Raw genomic sequence first — 24307 nt, 5'->3', positions numbered from 1 at the left:
GAAAAGCGGGCTCTAATTTTATGTATTCCTACCACTCCACCTTGTTCTAGAGAGTTGTCAGTGACCTGAAGCATTTTTTCTAGAGCACTTGGTCTGGCACTCTCTCCCCAGCTCCCACTCACCTGAGCCCCTCGGTCATTGACCAGCTCCACAGACCACCTGCCTTCATACTGAATCCACACGAATATCCCTCCGTCAGCGTCACACGTGGCCAGCTTCTGGTAGGGCTCATTCCACCTCACCAGCACAACCTAGAAAAAACCAAGAAGGTATTTACCATAGTGGATAAGCCAGCGGGCCACGATTACTTCTGGAAGGTGATCAGGCTTCAGAGCTAAATATGGTATAGTTAGTCAAAGGAACATGGGCTCAAATGTACCAGTGATCATGGGGACGGTGTGTCACGGATTGAACTTTTTCCCCTAAAAATATGTGTCAACTTGGTTAGGCCATGATTCCCAGTATTGTGTTGCTGTCCTCCATTTTGTGGCTATAATTTTATGTTAAAGAGGACTGGGATGGGATTGTAACACCCTTACTAAGGTCACATCCCTGATCCAATGTAAAGGGAGTTTCCCTGGAGTGTGGCCTGAACCACCTTTTATCCTACAAGAGGTAAAATGAAAGGGAGGCAAGCAGAGAGTGGGAGCCTCATACCACCAAGAAAGCAGTGCCAGGAGCAGCGCACTTCCTTTGGACCTGGGGTTCCTGCGTGGTGATGCTCCGAGTCCAGGAGAAGACTGATGACAAGGACCTTCCTCCAGAGCCAACAGGGAGAGAATGACTTCCCCTGGAGCCGATGCCCTGAATTTGGACTTCTAGCCTACTAGACTGTGAAAGAATGAATTTCTCTTTGTTGAAACCATCCACTTGTGGTATTTCTGTTACAGCAGCACTAGATGACTAAGACAGCGTGGGCCTGGGCAACATTTGCCTCCAATGTACACGGGGTTGCTATAAGTCGGAGACGACTCAGCAGCAACTAACTGTCCAAGGAAAAGAAAGAGAAGGTGGAGAATTCACAGAGGGGACAGGGCACAGCCCACACATGACAGTTTTACATGGAACCAGATCCTTTCTGACGTGGCTTCCTGACAAACAGCAGACACCTGTGCAAACAGTAAATTACGGCATGAATATGCCCATCACTATGAAAACAAAGAGAAGAACCCAAAGCCCATCTGTATCCAGCCCCTGCCCCTCACCGGCCTCCAGTGCTCCCTCATCTGATGGCACAATGTTGGGGAAAATGTATTCTCACAAAACTTACTATGTATTTTAACCAGATATTTAGTATAGAAAGAGGGAAGTGTGGGTCCTATTTAATTTCATTTTCCTCCCCAAGTGAAATTTTCTGTATTTTTTCTGGACTACCTTATTTTTCTCTTCATAGTTCAGTGTTTAAACATGGCCAATTTGGAGAAAAGTACACAGCTGAAACATCTAAGTTGTTTAAGATTTATCACAGAGGAAATATGAAGAAATTATAAGCTTCAAAATTTATAAGCAAATAAGAACTTAACTTTATAAATTTGAAAAGTTCGAGCTAGACAAATCACTTTCATCTTCCTGAACTACCATTTTCTCATCTAAGAAAGGCTCTGGTAGGTGATTTGTGGGACCAGGTAAATGCTGCGGTCTCTGCTAGCTGCGGGAGCCTGAGGGCAGCCCTCACAGAGACCAGTAAAACCTTAAAGGGCGTGAGGGTTATGAAGTGGTCCCTGGGGGCCATGCGCTGCAAACCCAAGGTACACTGTGGTGAATGTTCCCCGAGGCTGTCTCCTCTGTCATGTATTTATTACGCTCATGCAACGGGACTAATACTAAGTTAGAGGATCTGAAGCTTCCGTGTTCGGGAATGTGAAAAGCCCAGGTAGGGAGTCAGAACATCCACAGACATGTAGATATAGGCTGATGTACGTCAAAAGGTGTGTGTCACCCTTCTGGGCCTCATTTAGGAGTTGGATTTGATTCAGAATGAGATGAAAAGGGTCCAAGTAGGGAAGTGGTATGATCAGATTTATATTTTTTAAGATAGCTCTTTCAAAAATCTCTTACATTTTTCACAAGAGACGATAGAGGCTTGGATTAGGATAATAGTGGTAACAGGAGAGAAAACCCAACTTAAGATTTGTATTGGAGGTAAAGCTAATAGAATCTACCAACTAATTTGATGTGGACTCAGGTGTGCACATAAAGAATCAAGGATGACGTCTTAATTTCCAACCTCAGTAACTGTGGATAAGGTTACCATTGACTGAAATGAGGAAAATTGGAGGAGATAAAATAACAAGAGAAAATCAAAGGTTTGGTTTTGGACATACTTAGCTTGAATGCTATCAGACATCTACATGATCTAAGGAGGCAGTTGGGTGTATGGGTCCAGAGCTCAGTGAGGGAGAGCAGACAGGGCTGGAAATAGAAACATGGCTGTCATCGGCTACTCAGTAGTTGATCTGGCCCCTGTTTCACTCACTAGCCTCACTCTGCTCTTGCCCCACCGTCGTCATTCTACTTTTATTTTACCAGCATACCTATCTCTTGCCTCCGTACTTTTGCTCAAGCTGTCCTTGCTCCCCAAAATGCCTTCTCTCACCACGTCCACCTGCTGAATATCTATTTTTTATAACTGAGAAATAATATACAAGTAATATCCAATATATATATGTTATCAACAATTTTTCAAGTTATAATCACACTTTGTACCTAATATTTGTTAATCTAACAATTTTCAACAACAACAACAGTAGCAGCAGCAAACCTCATAGAAACTGAACATGGATGTGCTAAACTGAACCAAAGCTGGGCCCTAAAGTTCTGAAAGCAAAAACTGAAGCCAAACGGTTAAGCAACCTTGCTAAGCAGTCAGTCCTAGGTTTTGGTAAACAACTTTCTCTTATTCTACCTAAAAATCCTGCCCTACAGATCCTTTCTTGATTATTTCTTGTCTGACTCCCATGTATCTCTGTAAGCACTCAATTCAGTGCTGCTTTTTTTTCAACAGGAACAAAACTCAAGTGACAATTCCTCTATGTAGACTGTGCCAACTACCAAAGTGGCATGGCCACTTCCTACTTCACTCCTCACAGGATCCTGCAAAAAAAACTGTAAGTGTAGGTCTATTTATTACCATGTCCATCCTGCACTAAATTTCTTCCTGAGGGCAGGGAAATTTGGTTCTAGTGCATCCCCTCACACATAGGACAATTCTTGTCACTTACAAAATGGAAGGAAACTTGGTGAAGGGAAAGACAATACATGATACAGAGGAGGTCAACACAGCTTGACTAAGGCAAAGCCATAGAAGCTTCCTAAACAAGTTCAAACACCCTGAGGAATTGAGTTACTGGATCTGAGGGCTGGGGACCATGGTCTCTGGAGACATCTAGCTCAACTGGCATAACAGAGTTTAAAAGAAAATGTTCTACATCCTACTTTTGTCAGTAGCATCTGGGGTCTTAAAAGTTTCCTTAAAAGCTTAAAAGCCATCTATGATATAAGATACGTCTATTGGTTCTGAACCATCCAGAGAAAAGGAGAATGAAGAAAGCCAAAAACATAAGGAAAATATTAGTCGAAAGGACTAATGGACCACATGAACCATAGCCTCCACCAGCCTGAGCCCAGAAGAACTAGATGGTGCCCGGCTACCACCAGGGATCTCTCCGACAGGAATCACAACAGAGGGTCCTGGGCAGAGTGGAGAAAAATCTAGAACAAAATTCAAATTCACAAAAAAGGAACAGGCTTACTGGTCTGACAGAGACTGGAGGAATGCCCAAGACTTTGGCCCCTGGACGCCCTGCTAATTCAGAACTGAATCCACTCCTGAATCCACCTTTCAGCCAAAGATTAGACAGGCATATAAAACAAACGATAACACACCTGAAGAACGTGGTTCTTAGTTCAATTGGGAATAGGAGACCAGATGGACAATAGTTTCTCAAAATCAAAAAGGCAGGCAAGCAGGATGGACAGGACAACTGGACAACTAGACACGTGGAATCTGGGGGTTAAAGGGAAAGGGGACACATTGCATGCTGACACATTGCAGGGATTGCAACCAATGTCACAAAACAATTTGTGTATAAATTTTTGAATAGGAAAAAAAAAAAGGTGTGTGTCGGGGTTGTATGTTTTCACCTCACTTATTCAATCCAAATGCTGAACAAATAATTCAAAAAGTCGGACTATGTGATGAAGGATGTGGCGTCAGGATTGGAGGAAGACTCATTAACAACCTGCAATGTGCAGATGACACAATCTTGCTTGCTGAAAGCAAAGAGGATTGAAGCACTTACTGATGAAGATCAAAGACCACAGCCTTCAGTATGGATTACACCTCAACACCTCAGTAAAGAAAACAAAAACCTCACAATTGGACCAATAAACAATATCACCGCTTTAAAATGCTCAAAAGCAAAGATGTTACTTTGAGGATTAAGGTATGCCTGACCCAAGCCATGGTCTTTTCAACTGCCTCATATGCAAGCCAAAGCTGGATGATGCAAAAAGAAGACAGAAGAATATTGAACATACCACGGACTGCCAGAAAAAGGAATAAATCATTTTTAGGAGAAACACAACCAGAACGGTCCTTAGAAGCAAGGATGGCAAGACTTTGTCTTGCTTACTTTGGACATGTCACCCGGAAAGACCAGTTACTAGAAAATGACATGGTGTTTGGTAAAGTGGACAGTCAGCGAAAACCAGAGAAACTCTCCATGAGATGCACTGACACACAGCCACAACAATGGACTCAAACACAGTAATGATCACGAAGATGGAGCAGGAGCAGGCAACGTTTCATTCTGTTATAAGTGGGATCACCATGAGTGGAAGCTGACTGGAATACAACTAACAAAACAACATCATAAAAAATCAACACGAGCACTCCTGCTATTCATAAGAAAGATCTGTAATCCCGTCTACTCCCAGGACACTGGACCTAAGCAAACTAATTATACCCCTCGTGAACTTGTGACAACTGTGTAAACGCTTCTGAAGTCTAAGTTACCACGTAAACTAGAAAACAAGGCCAAGGGCCAATGGTGAGGGCCCCCCTTCACCCCCAACAACATCCAGACCCTTCCCCACACCCATCTTCCAAATCCACATTTCCTGCTTTCCGACCAACACATAAACCCATCACATCTAAAAGTCATACAATGGACATGCCACTTTTACGTCTTTACATCTGCTTCCAGGGCACGAGAGCTAGGAGACCCCAAGAAGGGTCTGACCTAAGCGGGCCTTCAGCCAGGTTTCTAGCCAGCTTTGGTTCACGACACTTGACGGTATCAGCACTTGTTGCAAGATGCATAACAAAATCCTCAAATACTCCTGATGAAATTATTACACATTTAAAATGTAAAGAGTCCTGTGGCTCTGCTCAAAGACTGCAAAATCCAGAAAGCTATGAAGTTTCAATCTTTTAAAACCTGGCAAGCACTTAACAAATCTGCTCTAGCAGGTGGCTGACCATGGCACTGTCACAATCAGCTTCTAGGATTACAGACGCCGGAAATGCCCTCAGGAGTCCCAGCTAGCTTCATCCCTCTGTTAAGAGCTCCTCCTTGCTGGGTCACTGCTCTTCCACACGGTACTCACACAGTCCACAGGAACTGTCTGGTGTGTGCCTCCCCCCGCAGCTCTGTGCTGCTTGGGGACAGAGACTGAGTCTTGCCCATCTCTGATTACTGACACACAGTCAATTTGAAAATACTGTGCCAAGAAATAGTATATAGTTAGAAGTTACAATCCATATTGAATTATATCTTTGAACTGTAAAATGTATTGAAAACTATTTTGAGCAGGTTATTTCCAACTCATGAAGGCATTTTAGCCACAGCAAACGCTTTCTGCCTGCCTATGATAAACCGACACTGTGTGGTATGAGGATCGGGATGAAGACACAGCTCTGTCCCTGCGGAGCGCAGTTTACCAGACTCAGCACCACGCACTCTATGTAATTCTGGAGTCGTAAGTACACACGGGAAGGGTATGAGAGAATTGGGCAGGGGGCAACAAACCACTGTGTTTAAGTCTAGTTCTTAAAATTCTTCTTTGTTTAAATTACTGATTGAATTAAAAAAAGCCCAGCCAACAACAGCAAAAGTCTTTCACTGACATCAAATGTGTTACAGAATTTAGAATTTCCAAATCATCGATAAAGGCCATCTTCATAAGCTTCTTCCAGATCTAAGATGATCTGGTCCGAGCACCACAATCCACAAATGTGCGTGGGCTGCAATTTGGTCCCGAAGGACTCGTCCTCCATTTTTGTAATCACTAATCAATCATCTAAGCCCACAATCATTAGTATACTTTTGGATGGCTCCATTAGAATGGAATACGGTAAATAAATAACACATTTTTGATCAATTCTTAAACTGTGACCTCAAGTGAAGACAGCATTCATTGTTACCGTGAGGGCTCTTTGTAAAATAACTTTTGGTAACAGAGAAAAGAGGTCCTACTTTTTGCCTCTGATATGCACTGCCATGTGTAACTGCATACTTAGTGAACCCTGACAACAAAACCCCTCCTCTTGACTATACAATTTGCCCACTCACAGCACAACACCAACACAAAAGAGCAGAGTCAAAAACCATTTAAATTATTCCTAAGTGACATTAAACAGTTCCTGGTCTTAAGACAATGCAGTTGCCTTTGTTGGATAAATGATGTGTTAACAGACTCAAGTTCATATTTTTTTATAATTCTTAATCAGTTGAGGTGCAGCAGTAGATGAAAACGTGATCCTCGTTTGCACACTTGTTTGCTGTGAGTGCTAACTGGTATAACTCAATAGGTGGGTACCTCCTCTAGGTTAGAGAATCTTTAGGTGATTCTTGTTTAAAAATAAAGTCAGACTGCTAATATTGTTTCCCAGGATGAGAGTTCTCTCCTGTCTCGTCTACAAGTTCTCACAGCCACCTTATCTTTCCAGCAGTGTACTGTTCTCCAGATCCTTCCAGCCTGTTCAGCGATGTGAGGACATAGCAGCGTGCCGAGGGATTACCAATGCAGACTACGTGGCAGGCTGCTGAGCACCTGTCCAGGAGCCTAAGGCGAAGCTCTCCTTCCTGTCTGAAGGCATGGCAGCCCCCATCTTCAGGCACAGAAGAGCTTCAGTGGTTAGGGCAGCGGCTGAAGAGCCTGCTCCTCTAGAACTAAGTTTTGACTTAGGTCTTTGGTTATTCAAAAAATGCCAGCCTGGCACTCTCTCCAATATAAGATATGTTCCAACACTTTATGATGTTATTGTTATCACTAAGCATTTATTGAGAGCCATTATGGGAAGACCGGGGCCAATTATGGTTCAGTGGTAGGATTCTCACCTTCCACGCGGGAGACCTAGGTTCGATTCCCAGCCAATGCTCCTCACGCATAGCCACCACTCGTTTGTCAGTGGAGGCTCACATGTTGCTATGATATGGAACAGGTTTTAGAGAAGCTTCCAGACTGAGATGGACCAGGAAGAAAGGCACGGTGATCTACTTCTGAAAATCAGCCAGTGAAAACCCTGTGGATCACAACGGTCCGATCCACAACCCATCACGGAGATGGTACAGGACCAGACAGCATTTCGTTCTACCGTACACGGGATAGCCATGAGTCGAGGCTGACTCGATGGCAGCTAACACCACCACTGTGGGTAGAGAAATCTGCACTAAAAATACAGCGCAGCCTGCTGAATGCCTCCTCAGGCTGTAACCTAATGGCCCAAGTAAGTCCCTTCACTGGTCCTGTATCCAAAATTATTTCTATGCAGAATAACAAAGGCCACTTAATCAAACTCAAGGATTTTTAGAGGTAGGACCCCTTCAAATGGTGTGGACATATATTTACATAGAAAACAACTCAGTGAGCAACTAGAATTGCCAATGATTGGACATATTTTCTCTTAACTTAAAAAACATGCAATTGGAATGAATGGCTTAATACAAATAGGTAAAGTAATAAATCCTCGTGACTTAGAACTCATTTCTTCCTGTTCTGTAATTTATTAAGTGAAACAGCAACAACCTGAACTGCACAAGAAAAACAGTAATTGCCAGTTTAATTTTAGATACATTTAGTCATTTTAATAAAGAACCAAAAAGCATTCTGAAATAGAGACTGGAAGAAATTCAATGAGAACAATTGTATTATAGAATGACGCCACCCAGCACAATCTTCTGCAAAGTCTGGTCACTGTAGCTCAGTGGTTCGGAGTGCAGGTTCTGGACCTGCATCCTGGCCTTGCACTGCTCAGCAGCGTGGCTGGGGGCCACCCGCTCACCCACTTTGGGCCGCTTTCCTCGTTTGCCGGGGGGGTGGCAACAGCACATCTTTCAGAGTAGCCATGTGGTATATACTGAAACAGGCACAGAACAGTGCTTGGCACACAGCAATCCCCTCCATAAACCTCTTTAACGTCATGAACTAAAAAGTCCAGAAGATAAAGGCGGGCCCAGAACAGGATTTAAATGGATGCTATTCCTGTGGTTAGCTGTCGCTGAGTCAGCCCCTGACTCATGTTGATCCCAGACACTGCCTGGTCCTGCACCATCCCCATGGTTGTGTATGGAGCCACTGTGATCTACTGGGTTTTCATTTACTGATTTTCAGGTTATTAGGCCTTTCTTCCTAGTCTGTCTTAGTTTGGAAACTCCACTGAAAACCAGTTCGGCATCTGTGGTACAATGGATGGCTTTCATGTGGCCTTTCTCGCATGGTCTTGTAACTCCCACCAAATGACCGGGTGGGACTATGTAAATAAGGTGCTTGTGGCCCACCAAGGAGATTGGATAGCATGCTAATAATGTAAATAGGTGCACGGCACCCTTCTGGGGGTGGGACCATGCAAATAAGGTATATGGAACCCTAACGAGGGGACTGGTCAGTTTGCCGTCCTGCTAGGTTTAAAATGAGCCATCCCAGAGGCAGAAAAGGGGGACCTCACTATCACCCAGAAAGAAGAGCCAGGAGTGGAATGTGTCCTTTGGACCCAGGATCCTTGCACTTATTGGTGGAGCTAAAAAGTTTTGTGACACTTGTCTGGGCAGAGCAGAGGCTGAGCCAGCCCAAGACGCCGAGGGATGGAGAGGCTGAGGGCCAGAAAGAAGCCTGCTTGTGGGCACAGCCGAGAACCTGTCCTGACCAAAGAACTGTATCCTGAGTCGTTCCTGATCCTGAACTGTAACCTGTTACTTCCCTAATAAACCCCATAATCGTGATTACTGTCTGTGAGTTCTGTGTGGCCACTGCAATGAATTATCAAACACGGTCGGGAAGTAGAGAGTGCTGTGGGAGGCTGGTGTCAAATTGGTAAAAAGGTTGGTGAGAAAAAGTTATGTCTGAACTTTGTTTCTTAGGAATCAGCCTTGGGCTGTTGATCTTGACTCTCTCCCTCCTTAAATCAGAGATCAGACGCCCCCACTGTGCCATTTTTACAGCGTCATAGCAACACACAGGTCTCCGCTGACGGATGCATGATGGCTGAGCATGAGGTACACTCACTGAGAATCAAACCTGGTTGTCTTGCATGGAAGCTGAGACTTCTACCACTGAAACCACTGTCTTGGTCATCTTGTGCTGCTGTAACAGAAATACCACAAGTAGATGGCTTTAACAAAGAGAAGTTTATCCTCTCACAGTCTAGGAGGCTAAAAGTCCAAATTCAGGACATCAGCTCCAGGTGAAGGCTTTCTCTCTCTGTCAGCTCTGGAGGAAATTCCTTTTCATTAATCTTCCTCTGGTCAAGGAGCTTCTCAGCGTAGGGACCCTGGGTCCAAAGGACACGCTGTGTTCCTGGTGCTTCTTTCTTGGTAGTGTGAGGTCCCCAACTCTCTGCTCACTTCTCTCTCCTTTTATCTCTTGTAAGATAAAAGGTGATGCAGGCCACGCTCCAGGGTAACTCCCTTTTACATTGGATAAGAGATGTGATCTAAGAAAGGGTGTCATATCCCATCCTAATCCTCTTCAATATAACCCAATCCTGCGTCATTAACCGCAGGCAGAGATCAGGATTTACAACACACAGGAAAATTATATCAATCACAAAATGGAAGACAACCACACAGATATTTTGGGGGGGACACAATTCAATCCATGACAACCACCAATGTCCTCATATTCTACCACCAAACCACCAATGTCCTCATATGTAAGTGGATTGTGTCCTCTTATTTAACATAAATATATGAAAGTGAGCCCCCCTTTCCAACCCACCTCCTACCACTAGTACCCCTACCTTAAAGGGCTCTGCACCTTAAAGGTCAACACTCCCACATGCTTCATATCACCATGAGCCTGGAATACACTTCTGTCCCTTGACACCTGGTAGGGAAGCTTGCCCTGATGTTCTAACATTCCTTCCTGCTATCACTGCAGCACCTCCTATACAGGCATACCTCATTTCATTGTGCATTGCTTTATTGTACTCTGCAGTTATTGCATTTTTTACAAATTGAAGGATTATGGTAGCCTTGCATAGAACAAGTCTATCAGCGCCATTTTTCTAACTGCATGTGCTCACTTCATGTCTCTGTGTCACATTTTGGTAATTGTCACAATATTTCCAACTTTTTCATTATTATTTTATCTGTTATGGTGATCTGTGAGCAGCATTCCTTGATGTTAGTATTGAAATTGTTTTGGGGTGCCATGAAACATGCCCATATAAGACGGCGAAGTTAATTGATAAATGTTATGTGTTCTGACTGCTCCACTGACTGGCTGTCCCCCGCCTCGCTCTCTCTCCTCGGGCCTCCCTATCCCCCAAGATAATATTGAAATTAAGCCAGTTAATAACCCTACAATGGTCTCTAAGTGTCCAAGTGAAAAGAAATGTCATACCTCACTCACTTTAAATCAAAAGCTAGAAACAAGTAAGCTTAGCGAGGAAGGCATGTTGAAAGCTGAGACAGTTCGAAAGCTTGGCCTCCTGTGCCGAACAGTTAGCCAAGTTGTGAACGCAAAGGCCAAGTTCTTGAAGGAAACGTAAAGCGCTGCTCCAGCGAACATGCGAACGGTAAGACAGTGAAACAGCCTCACTGCTCATACGGAGAAGGTTTCAGTGGTCTGGATAGAAGATCAAACCAGCAACAACATTCCCTTACGCCAAAGCATAATTCAGGACAAGGCCCTAACTCTCTCCAATTCTGTGAAGGCTGAGAGAAGTGAGGAAGCTACAAAAGAAAAATTTGATGCTAGCAGAGGTTGGTTCATGAGGTTTAAGGAAAGAGGCCATCTCCCTAACACAAAAGTATGAAATGAGCAAGCAAGTGCTGATGTGGACGCTGCAGCAAGTTATCCATAAAATCTAGCTAAGATAATTGATGAAGGTGGTTACACTAAACAACAGGTTTTCAATGTAGACAAAACAGCCTTATATTGGAAAAAGATGCCATCTAGAACTTTCCTAGCTAGAGAGGAGAAGTCAATGTCTGTTTTCAAAGCTTCAAAGGACAGGCCGACTCTCTTGTTAAGGATTAATACAGCTGATGACTTTAAGTGGAAGCCAATGCTCATTTACCGTTTCAGAAATCCTAGGACCCTCAAGAATTATGTTAAATTTACTCTGCCTGTGCTCATAAATGGAACAACAAAGCCTGGATGACAGCACATCTGTTTACAACACGGTTTACTGAATAGTTTAAGCTCACTGTTGAGACCTACCGCTCAGAAAAAAATTCTTTCTTTCAAAATAGTACTGCTCATTGACAACACACCTGGTAACCCAAGAGCTCTGATGAGATGCACAAGGAGATTAATGCTGTTTTCATCCCTGTTAACACCACATTCATTCTGCAGCCCATGGACCAAGGAGTAATTTTAACTTTCAAGTCTTATTTAAGAAATACGTTTCATAAGGCTATAGCTGCCATAGGTAGTGATTTCTCTGATGGATCTGGGTGAAGCAAATAGAAAACCTTCTGCAAAGATTCACCATTCTAGATGCCATTAAAAACATTCGTGATTCACGGGAGGAGGTTAAAATATCAGTATTAACAGGAGTTTGGAAGAAGTTGATTCCAACCCTCATGGATGACTGCGAGGGGTTCAAGACTTCAGCGGAGGAAATAACTGCAGATGTGGTGGAAACACCAGAGAATTGGAATTAGAAGTTGTCCTGGTCATCTAGTGCTGCTAAAACAGAAATACCACAAGTGGATGGCTTTAACAAAGAGAAATTTATTCTCTCACAGTCTAGAAGGCTAGAAGTCCAAATTCAGGGCATCAGCTCCAGGGGAAAGCTCTCTCTCTCTGTCGGCTCTGGAGGAAGGTCCTTCTCATCAATCTTCCCCTGGACTAGGACCTTCTCCTCACAGGAACCCTGGGTCCAAAGGACATGCTCCTGGTGCTGCTTTCTTATTGGTTTGAGGTCCCCTCACTCTCTGCTCACTTCTCTTTCCTTTTACCTCTTCTAAGATAAAAGGTGGTGCAGGCCACTCCCCAGGAAGATTCCCTTTGCATTGGATGAGGGATGTGATCTGAGCGAGTGTGTTATATATCACCCTAATCCTCTTTAACATAATCTAATCTTGCCTCATTAACCACAGGCAGAGATTAGGATTTACAACATATAGGAAAATTATACCAATCACAAAATGGAGGACAACCACACAATACTGGGAATCACAGCCTAGCCAAGTTGACGGATATTTTTGAGGGATGAAATTCAATCCATGACAGAAGTGGAGCCTGGAGATGTGACTGAATTGCTGCAATCTCATAATAAAACTTTAACGGGTGACGAGTTGTTTCCCATGGATGAGCAAAGGAAGTAGTTTCATGAGATGGAATCCACTCCTGGTGAAGTGAACACTGTCGAAATGACAACAAAGGATTTAGAATATTGCATAAACTTAGTTGATAAAGCAGCAGCAGGGTTTGAGAGGACTGACTCCAATTTTGAAAGAAGTTCTACTGTGGGTAAAATGCTAGCAAACAGCATCGCATGCTCCAGAGAAATGTTTTGTGAAAGGAAGACTTGGTCTGTGCGGCAACCTTCATTGTTGGCCTATTTTAAGAAATTGCCACAGTCACCCCAACCTTCAACAACCACCGACCAGTCGGTCAGCAGCCATCAACATGAAGGCAAGACCTTCCTCCAGCAAAAAGATTACAACTCAGATGATGGTTAGCATATTTTCAGCAATCAAGTATTTTTAAATTAAGGTATATATATTGCTTTTTTAGACATAATACTATTGCACACTTAACAGACTACAGTACAGTGTAACAATTTTACATTCACTGGAAAACCAAAAAACTCGTGTGACTTGCTTTATTTTGATATGCACTTTATTGTGGTGGTCTGAAGCTGAACCCGCGGTACCCGAGGTATGCCTGTACTGAGTTCTAGTGCAGACAGCTCACTGCACGTGCTCACTAACCCAATGTCTTTCTTCCTCGCCAGACTGAGAACTTTGCTTGTGTGTCCCAGTGGCAGCAGGCATACAACAAATCTTTGTAACAAACTATTCTTGAAGGCAAGTAATCATATTTCTCTAGACTTTTGTACTACTCTTTCATTCATTCTCTTTCTTTTCACTCAACTTATTAACGGAGGAACCACCATCATGTTAAAACCAGTTCAGATGAGAGGGTGCTTTTCTTTAGGGGGGAACAACTTTACTGAGATATAATTCACACAATATAGCTCACTCATTTATGGCATAAAATTCGATGGTTTTTAGTATATTCACAGAGTTGTCTAACTATCCCTACAATAAATTTTAGAACATTTTCATCACCCCAAAAAGAAACCCCAGACCATTTAGGTATCACCCTGTCTCCCACACCTCCTTCCCCGGTCAGCCACTACTTTCTGTCTCTATAGATTTGCCTCTTCTGGATGTTTCATACAGATGTAATTACACAGTATGTGGCCTTTTGTAACTGGCTTCTTTCACTTAGTATTATGCTTTCAAGGCTCACTCATATTGCAGCAATACCAGTGCTTCCTTTATATGGACAAATAATATTCCATTGTATGGATATGCTACATTTCGTTTATCCGTTCATCAGCAGATGGACATTTGAGTTGTTTCTACTTTTTGGCTACTATGACTAATCCTGCTATGAACATTCATGTACAAGATTATGGGTAGACATGTTTTCATTTCTCTTGGGTGTATACCTAGGAGCGGTACTGCTAGGTCAAATGGTAACTATGTTTATCTTTCCGAGGAACTGCCAGACACTTTTCCAAAAGTGGCTGCACCATTATACACTCTTGCCAGCAGCATATGAGGGTTCCAAATTCTCCGCGTCATAGCCGAGACTCGTCAGCGTCTATCTTTTTCATCATAGCCATGCTAGCATGTGTGAAGTGGCATTTCAATTTGGTTTTGCTTGCACTTCCCTGATGTCTAATGCCTTAGTTATCTAGTGCTGCTACAACAGAAATACCACAAGTGGGTGACTTTAACAAAAAGAAATTTATTATCTCACAGTCTAGGAGGCTAGAAGTCTGAATTCAGGATGCCAGCTCCTGGGGAACGCTTTCTTTCTCTGTCGGCCCTGGGAGAAGGTCCTTGTCATCGATCTCCCCCTGGTCTAGGAGCTTCTCAGGGCAGGGACCCCAGGTCCAAAGGATATGCTCTGCTCCTGGCACTTCTTCCGGATGGCATGAGGTCCCCCTCCTCTCTGCTTCTCTTTTATATCTCAAAAGAGACTGACTCAAGATATAACCTAATTTTGTAGATTGAGTCCTGCCTCATTAACACAGCTGCCTCTAATCCTGCCTCATTAATATCATAGAAGTTAGGATTTACAATATAAAGGATAATCACAACAGATCACAAAATGGTGGACAACCACACAATACTGTGAATAGTGACACGGTTCAATCCATAACAGCTAACGATGTTGAGCACGTTCTCAGGCGCTTGTTGGCCATTTGTGTATCTTCTTGGGAGAAATGACTATTCAAATCATTTGTCCATTTTTTAGTTATCTTTTTATTATTGAGTTTAGGAGTTTCTCTTTCTTAAACCCTCTGAAATACTGACTACATTTGAGGAACACTTTAGCTTTTATTTCCAGGTAACCCAATTCATTTTTTTTAACCCAATTCATGTCTCTCACTCAGCTGTTCAAAATTCAGTCTTCATTTGTTCACTCATTTAATTCCCTTTGTTGGTAAGAGCACCAGGAAGGAAATGGCCCCAAGACGACAGGGGAATCAGAGCAAATGGGTCTACGGTCAGAGTCCTGGGATCCAGGGACCAAAGCGCCTCTAAGTGGCTCAAAATCTGAATGGGGGGGGGGCCTCTCTCCGTTCCGGCTGCTTGAGGATACTTCCCAGGAAACTCACAGCTATATATGCCTTCTTGATATTTTCCACAGCCTCCTTGCTGGAAAATAATACAACTTCTTTTGGTGTAGAATTTATGCTTCCAAACAAGGCTGAATGGGGGGGGGGGCTCCAGATCTCCTGATATGAACATCAACTTACCATTCTTAGTCTCCCCACCTACTAAGCAGTAGCAAGACTCTTCCATCAAAGCAATATACAAACTACCAACCAGTTAACCCGCTGTTATTGAGTCAACTCCGACTCACAGTGACCCCATGTGTGTCAGAGTAGAACTGTGTCCCACAGGGTTTTCAACAGCTGATTTCTTGGAAGCATATCACCAGGCCTTTCTTCCAAGGCACCTCTGGGTGGACTCGAACTTCCAACCTTTTAATCAGTTGCCCAGCACTTTAACTACTTGCACCATGCAGGGACTCTACTGTCTATAGGAAACCCAACAGTTAACACCTTTATGTCCTGACTATTTCCAGCCACTGACGTACCCAGTGAGGTCAATCATATCCCCATGACTCTGACTTCCTTCCTTCCCCCCTCAATATCAGCTGCCATCTCCTGCCTACAGATCTGACTGGAAAGCACATTCAATCACGTACACTATTCAGTGAGGTTACAAAACACCAAAGCATCATGAACTAGCATTTTATCCACTGTCACGTCCCCCTCGCTCTCACTACTCCGTATAGCAGGTACTGGCTTCAGCCACTCTAGAGTTAAAGTGGACACTATAAACCAACTGCTTTGTCTTACTGATGGGGAAAGTGAGGCGAATGATGGGAGCTGACTTGCCTAAGGTCACACAGCGAGTTCAAATTCAGGTCAGGGCCCAAGCCACAGCCCAGTCTTTCTCCATTACCCAGTCAGCCAGACTGGCCCAAAAACTGACTCAGTACTTGATTTTAAATAAGGAATAGAAAGAAAGACAAAGGCATTGTGTCTGCCATGTGCAGTGTAGTGAGGGCTTGCATTGCTGTTTTCCCATTTTCTCCTCTAGTGCAGGGACCCTGGTGGACTACACGGCAGCTCTTCCCCCTGCCCACCTCCCTCCCTACTCAGTCTTCCCTGAACATTCTGGGCTCAGAACGGCCTTCTAAGATCCACCTGAGGTCCACTAACTGTTACAGTGTTCCTGGACCAGAAGGGGTGTTTCTGGCTTTGGAAAGGAATTCTCTGAAAACAAAGCAGACAAGAGAACTCAGGTGCCACCAAGGCTGCAAACACAGCAGATCACTTGAGGATCAAATGAGTAGAATTACCAGCTACCATTACAAGCTGCCGCTGAGTTGATTCCAACTCACAGTGACCCTATAAAAACCTGCCACCATCAAGTTGATTCCAACTCATAGCTACCCAATAGGACAGAGAAGAACTGCCCCACAGAGATTCCAAGGAGCGCCTGGTGGATTTGAACTGCCAAGCCTTTGGTTGGCAACCACAGCACTCAACCACTGTGGCACCAGTAGAACCGCCCCACAGGAGTTGCTGGTGGATTTGAACTGCTGACCTTTGGGTTAGCAGCCATAGCTCACCATAGCCATTAACCACTATGCCACCAGTGCATCAGCAGAATTAAAAACCAAAAAACCAAACCCAGTGCCGTCGAGTCGATTCCAACCCATAGCGACCCTATGGGACAGAACTGGATTTCTACCCCAAATGTGAAAATAAGACATTCTGAATAAGCAGTATTAATGTCTCTGTATAATAACCAAAGGTCATTTGTTTCTCAAAGTCATTGTTATCTATTAGCAAATGATACTTCTTTTTCTTGGCCCTAAATTGCAGCAGGGGTGCCAACTCAAATCAAGGTCTTCACACTGACCCACACTGGAGGGGTAAGTGGTCTTTTTTTTTCTTCTGTTGTTGTTGTTAGTTCCTGTCGGGTCAATTCCAACTCATGGCAACCCATATGAGCACGTCAGAACTGCTTCGTAGGGTTTTCAAGGCTGTGACCTTTCCGAAGCAGATCACCAGGCCTGAATTCCAAGGCGCCTCCGGGTGGGTCTGAACCGCTAACCTTTTGGTAAGGAGTGGGACGCTTAACCATTTGCGCCACCTAGGCACTCTGAGGTGAATGGTCTTAATTTAAGCTTACAAATATCTTTCACAATATAATTCATAAATTTTATTTATTCTTGAGTTTATTAAAATCTCTTCCTAGTCTCTATAATAAATACAGGAAAGCGTACACTAAACTATCGACGCACTATATTCACAGGCTTTCAGGACCTGCCAGGAAACATCACCTGATTTCATCACTGCACCTTGTTGTCCAAAACCCACTGCTCTGAGTCATCTCCATCTCATCATCACTCTACAGGACTGAGCAGGGCTGTCCCACGGGGTTTCCAAGGCTGTGATCTTTACGGAAGTAGACCGCCACATCTTCCTCCCGCAGAGCAGCTGGTGGGTTTGAACCACCAATTCTTCAGTTAGCAGCTGAGTGCTAAATCACTGCACCACCAGGGCTCCTTTTGTTATCTAAGCCCCTGCTACATCACTGTAGTGATGATCCAGAATTTTCTATCCTAAAACAGGGGAGTTCTTCCTGTGGTTAGATAGAAATTGACTGATCACAACGGGATCTGATTGACAAAATCCCCTGTGACCTGGGGCAAGCATTATCATCTTCCTTTTATAGAAAAGGAGACTGAAGTTCAGAGAGGTTGTCAGACCCAAAGTACCAACCAGCAAGAGGCAGAACAGGGTCCAGGAACTGGGTGTTTCCGTTCCCAGCCCAGTGTGTCTTCGTATCTTTAAAAAAATAAAGTAAGGCAGACTCGTTTGATGACCCTATTGCTTGGCATCACCCACTCACCAAGGAAAAACTATTGTATTTGTGAGGAATGCTCTCATCTTTTAAATCAGAAAGCCGACATGTCTAGCCTAGAAAATATGAACCATCCAAAATGAACTACGAAAAATGTTCCGAGAAAACCAGAAAAAAAAATCCTGGGGCAGAACTACGTGACACGAGCACAAATTAGAAGAAGTTTATGTTACTATGAGAAAGAACATTCTGACGAGAGCTTCCTGGCAACGGAACGGGCTGTCTTCATACGGAACCTTGAACACTGAAAAGGGTTTAAGCAGCGGCCTGACCGCCAACTGCCAGAGATGCTCCAAGGAACGTATCCAACCGGAGGGTTTGCCAGACTAGAACGAGAAGACCTCCCTGCTACATCCAGCTCCAACGCTGCACCGCTGAAGTCAGCACACGACGACACCATGCTAAGGATCAAATGGGCTCTGGTCCTTGGTGGTGATATGGTCGCAAAAAAAAGGCTCATCTCAACACATCTTCTGCTCATCCTACACCCAATTTGCTAAAGGAAAACTCAATTATTAAACTAGTTAACTCAGCTATTTTAATTAACAATTTATATTTTAAATATTATAACAGTCCAATCTACCACGTGTGCACTATGGTCATCTGCACACTTAATCTAATGCATTCATTTCCAGGACAATTCTCTTCACTTCTCATCGCAGTGAAGCAGCCGGATCCTCAGCATCCTGCTCGAAGATGCCCACCACTCAGCCCCCAGGCTGTGCAGGTGCTCAGTAAGGATGAACAATTGTTATCAGAATCCTTGGGTAGTACACACGGTTAATGAGCTCAGCTGTTAACTGACAGACTGGAAGTTCACGCTCACCCAGAGGCACCTCAGAAGAAAGGCCTGGCAACCTACTTCCAAAAAATCAGCCATTGAAAACCCTACAGAGCACAGTTCTCCTCTGACACTCATGGGGTTGCCATGGGTTGGGTATGACTCAATGGCAATTGGTACTGATTACTGTCATCATTATTATTCCATGTACCTTTCTAATACTAAAAAAAGGGGGGGTCAACGGTACAACCCTAGCTTTATATACAAAGAATTCAACCTATTTGTGAAACACTCACCAAAGCCTTTCCCCTTGTGGTTTTTCTAATGGAAAATTCAAATCTGGGCCAAATGCTGGGCTGCTTGTTCCTCAGCGGGGATCCCTGCTTTATTCTTTTCTTCTCACCGCAGAAGAAACTTTTTAAAGGTGGAAAATCAAAGTAGGAATTTCTACTCACTACCCCGGAGCTGGCGAGCATTTTTACCCCGGAGCTGGCGAGCATTAGTCAGAGAGCAACGCGAACAACACTCGCCTCCCCTTCCAGCAACCTCTTTCTCCACAGGCTCTCTTCAGTTCTGCAGCTTGCTGAAGTGGTTTGGTTATCTGGTTACCCACCTTTCTGCGCAGCCCAGCACCCCGAGGGGCCCCAATGTACTCACATTGGTGACTCTGGGCCACTGGGAGAGGAGCCTCAATGCGGGGGAGGGCTGGGAGTGGGCTCCAGAGGTGGCACAGATTGATAAAGATCCCAGGCTCTGCTGAGGACCACACCCACACCCCCTTCCCAAAGTCTGTAGAATGTTGTTCTCGGCAGGACTTCCTTCGAAGCTAAAGACAGACAAAGCTCTGGATGGAGGTCTGTGGCTGTAGCAGAGGCCTAGCAAGGGTAAGGACTGCCTAGCAATCTCTAAGTTGCACCCCGCTACTCCCAATTTCAAGATGAATAGATGTTGATAGCGGCCAAGCACACCTTCCCCGCTCTTGTCCAGCTGCCTTAGGTAGGTGCCTTCATATTTGTAGCACCTTTGAATGTTGTTCCATGTCTCATCTGGCACCCCCTTGGACTGGCGCCCAGGGGCAAGTGCCCCCCCACCTCCTCCCATGCCTCTGGGCTGTGGCACCTCTCAGGGTGGACACAGCCTGAAGTGACTCGAGCCCCAGAAGCCATGAGGAGGGCATTCCCACCACTGCAGTCCTCTCTCGCCTGCGTCCAGGCAGCATGCACCACCAAGCGCCAGCTCTCTTCCTGGGTAATGCCCTCCGAGCACCCTGCTGCACATGGAGCGGATAAACCGGACACTATCGGCTTAGGCAAGGACTTCAGAAACGTCTACCACATAGCAAGGATTATGAGGACCGCACAGGACTGGGCAGTGGTTCGTTCTGTTGTAAACAGGGTTGCTACAAGTTGGAACTGACTTGATGACACCTAACAACAACAACACAACGATGTATGTATGTGTGTGTGTCTTATAGGGTCGCTATGAGTCAAAATCAAAGCAACAGCAATGGGTACTCGGTTATTTATACACACACAGAGAGAGATTTATATCAAGTAAATGGTTCAAGTGATTGTAGAGGCTGTAAAGTCTCTAGTCCATGGGTCAGGCTGGAGGTTTCTCCTCACTCTGTAGCTGCAGGAGCTGACAAACCCAAGATTAGCAGGTAAGACGGCAGGCCTCTGGCTCACAGGCTGTGGAGGCTGACAAATCCTAAGATTGACAGGTAAGCTGCTAGCTCAAGTTCCAAGAATTGGAGGCAGGTGCAGGATCCACAGTGAGCAAAAGCCCACAAGCCTAGCCAGAACGTCCACATATATTGGATGCAGGCCACACCCACACCCCCAAGGAAACGTTCTTTGAACTGACTGGCTGCTCACAGCAGATCTCATCATGGAAGTGATTACATCGTATCAGATCTCATTCTAGAAGTGATTACATCATTAAATAGCTGCCAAGCTATATCATAACTGCAAACCACTGAGAATCATGGACCAGCCAAGCTGATACACAACCTTAAGTAAGAAATTTGGAAGACAGCTACCTGGCCAACCGACTGGAAGAGATGCATATATGTGCCCATTCCAAAGAAAGATGACCCAACAAATGAAGAAATTATCAAACAATATCATTAATATCACACGCTAATAAAATTTTACTGAAGATAATTCAAAAACAGTTGCAGCAGTGCATCGACAGGGAACTGGCAGAAATTCAAGCTGGGTTCAGAAGATGTGGAATAAGGGATATCATTGCTGATGTCAGATGGACTCTGGCTGAAAGCAGAGAATACCAGAAGGAGGTTTACCTGTGTTTTATTGACTATGCAAAGGTATTCGACTGTGTGGATCATAAAAAATAACTGATAACATTGCGAAGAATGGGAATTCCGAACTCCTAATTATGCTCATGAGGAACCTGTACATAGACCAAGAGGCAGTCGTTCGAACAGAACAAGGGGATGCTGTGTGTTTTAAAGTCAGGAACGGTGTGTGTCAGGGTTGTATCCTTTCACCATACTTATTCAGTCTGTATGCTGAGCAAATAATCTGAGAAGCTGGACTATATGAAGAAGAACGGGGCATGAGGACTGGAGGAAGACTCATTAACAACCCGTGATATGAGATGACACAACCGTGAGGCTTGTCTAATGACAGTATTAACAGGCAAATGACACTGGGCTAAATCCCAGTTGAAATGCAGAAGATATACTACAGAAGCCTGGGGTATTTTATGCCTTTGTTGAGTGTTTAACACGTGTCAGACACCAAGCTAGAGCCAAAAAAAAAAAAAAGGAGACAGCTAAATACAGCCCTGGGCTCACATACCTGGAAGCGTTCAGCATGGGTGCAGGGGGGAGGTGGCAGGTGGGCACAGAAGGATAAAACAAGGAGCTCAGCATTGTGCAGAGTACCTGGGAGCAGTGTAGAGAGAAAGGGTCAGGGGCTCCGCAGGCAGACAGCTCTCTGCAAAAAAGGCATTTGCAGAGGTTTGCAAACACCTGGAGCAGGGGAATGTTAGCATTCCCCGCTAAAACATGAATTAACTAGAGTTCACATAACGGGCAACACCTTCTCTTCTGCCCAATATTCCCCTTTAAGACTGAAAATTGGGGTGGTTATATCAACAGCTGCAAATAGAAAATTAAAATTACATGTTCCCTTAATATATTTAATAGATTCTTCCCCTCAAAGTATTTCTGTTTAATATTCCTTGCCTCTGCTGTTAAAAAGGAGCCCTGCTGGTGCAGCGATTTAAGTGCTTGGCAGTTTGAACCTACCAGCAGCTTCAAGGGAGGAAGATGTGGCAACCTGCTTCTGTAAAGATTTACAGCCTTGGAAACCTTTTGGGGCAGTTCTACTCTGTCCTGTAGGGTCGCTATGAGTCGCAATCGACTTGACGGCCACGGGTAACGGGTGCTGTTACAGAGGAACTTAACACTGAGTCTCAGTCAGTAACCTGAACAACCTGAAACAGACCTTGGATTCTTTTGTAACTTAAACTTCGTTTTGGCAACTCTATTAGCATTTAGCTACATGTTACTATTTATTAAAGTGCAACTGCTTTTCCAGTTTGTGGAAGGATACATTATTTCATGTATATCTGCAATCTGTTGGCAGATGCAAATATAAAACTCTTTTTAAAGGGAATTATCAAAAGTTGCTTGGATGGTCAATAAATTCAGCCACCTCTAAGCTGTACTAAGAGGAGTCTATTATATTCCATCCTGAGTAGCTGTGGTGCAGTTACTCAATATGGTCCTTTTAGCCATGGTCTTTGTGACTCACACACAGTGAGTGGGACTATGCAGTAAGGTATATGAAACCTGTGATGGTTGGGATTATGCGTCTACTTGGCTAGGCCATTTATCCCAGTGTTGTATGGTTGTCCTCCACTTTACGTGTTGTGGATCCTGACCTCTGCATGTTGATGAGGCAGGACTGGTGTAGGATACGTCTTAGGTCCCAGCCTTGAAGGAGAGTATGACTTAAGTCCCACACTTACTAAAGTTACACCCTTCCCTGGGGTCTGGCCTGCATCTAAGACATATGTATGTATCCTGGCGAGGCTCTCTCTCTGTCTACATCTGGATCCCGTATCTGGTTAGTGATCAACTAACCTCCACAGGCCTGCTGATAGGCCAATTCTGGGATTTGGGACCTCTACAGCCCCTTAGGCCAGTGGCCTATCATGTGACCCAATTTGCCAGGTTCCAAAGCCTTGTGAACAAACAGCCTGTGGTCTGAACTGCTGGTTTGGGTTTGTCAGGTCCTGCAGCCACGTGGGTCGGGAGAAACCTACATCTGACCCACAAATTTGAGACTTGCCAGCCTCTACAACCACATGAGCCATTTTCCTTATACCGTGAGTTCTGTACGATGTTGCAGCGAATTAGGGAACTGAAAGCTGGGAGGTAGAGTACTGAGGGAAGAGGGTGTAGTTGGTGTTAGAGATGATGGAGTGGTCCTGGTCCCACAGTTTGGAAAAGTTGGGCATCTGGGACATCTTTAACCTCTGCCTCATAGGAACCAGCTCTGTGATGATCCTTATAAAAGAAACTATTTGTTTAGTTGTGTTGATAAAAAATGAGAAACACCACTTAGCAGCGGTGTGACTCTGGGTGAGTTACATAACCTCCCTGAGCCTCAGTTTTCTCATCTGTAAAATGGGCACCACCACCTAACTGGCAGAACCGCTGCAAGACTGTAATTGCCAAAGTTGTTAAGAACTACCATTCCACTCTGGACTCACCTTCCGCCAGGTCCTTCATGTTCTCGTTTCATTTAAGCCTCATGCAAAACCTCGAAGAGGTCATTATGACTGTCCTCTACACTCCACATAGTTAGGAGTGTCCATCAGTGTAGCCCAAGTTCTTCAGTAAGTGGGACAAGCCAGGTTGAACCCTGGTCCGTGGGACTCCGAGCCCTTAGTCACTTAATCTCTGCCCTGTACCTGCTTTCTCTGGGTGAGAGGGTGCAGAGGCAGCCCTTGGTCGAGAGCCTGACCTGAGCTGGTCCTGTGAACTGCAGCCACGTTCGTCACTGCTGTAGCGCGTGATATGCTTGATGTTCACAGGGGTTCTTCCATCCAGGCATCACTGTCCCATCCTGAGCTCTAATGATTAAACAAAACCAATTTTCTCCATTCCCGCTGGGCCCCACACCGGTCTAGAATCGTCTCTCCCTCCCCCAGCTCTTTCCACACCCTCCCGTTCCTCAGCTTTGCTCAGTGGTCTCTGAAATCCCACCCCCAGGTGGGCATGCACGGCAAGGTCCTGTCCTCCCCCACGCCTCATTTCCCACCTCCACAGCCGTCACCTTCCTGCTGCTGATTCCCAGGTGCCTTGAAAGCTGGCGGCTCAGCCGCTGACCTTCGGGCCTCACGC

The 24307-nt window shown here is 44.7% G+C and overlaps 1 protein-coding gene across 4 annotated transcripts in view; it reads right to left on the bottom strand.

The window, feature by feature from the left end:
- The window catches only part of TULP4 (TUB like protein 4), a 309012-nt gene that overhangs the window by 108671 nt on the left and 176034 nt on the right, over window positions 1-24307 (bottom strand). For all 4 annotated transcript variants that reach the window (XM_064292791.1, XM_064292782.1, XM_064292784.1 and 1 more), the window contains one exon: window positions 123-251. In XM_064292791.1, coding sequence (XP_064148861.1) covers window positions 123-251 — 129 coding nt within the window. The remainder of the gene's footprint in view (window positions 1-122; window positions 252-24307) is intronic.

This window comes from Loxodonta africana, chromosome 1 (assembly GCF_030014295.1).
Source record: "Loxodonta africana isolate mLoxAfr1 chromosome 1, mLoxAfr1.hap2, whole genome shotgun sequence".
Taxonomy (NCBI): Eukaryota; Metazoa; Chordata; class Mammalia; order Proboscidea; family Elephantidae; genus Loxodonta; species Loxodonta africana.
This window is presented reverse-complemented; position numbering and strand designations above follow the sequence as displayed.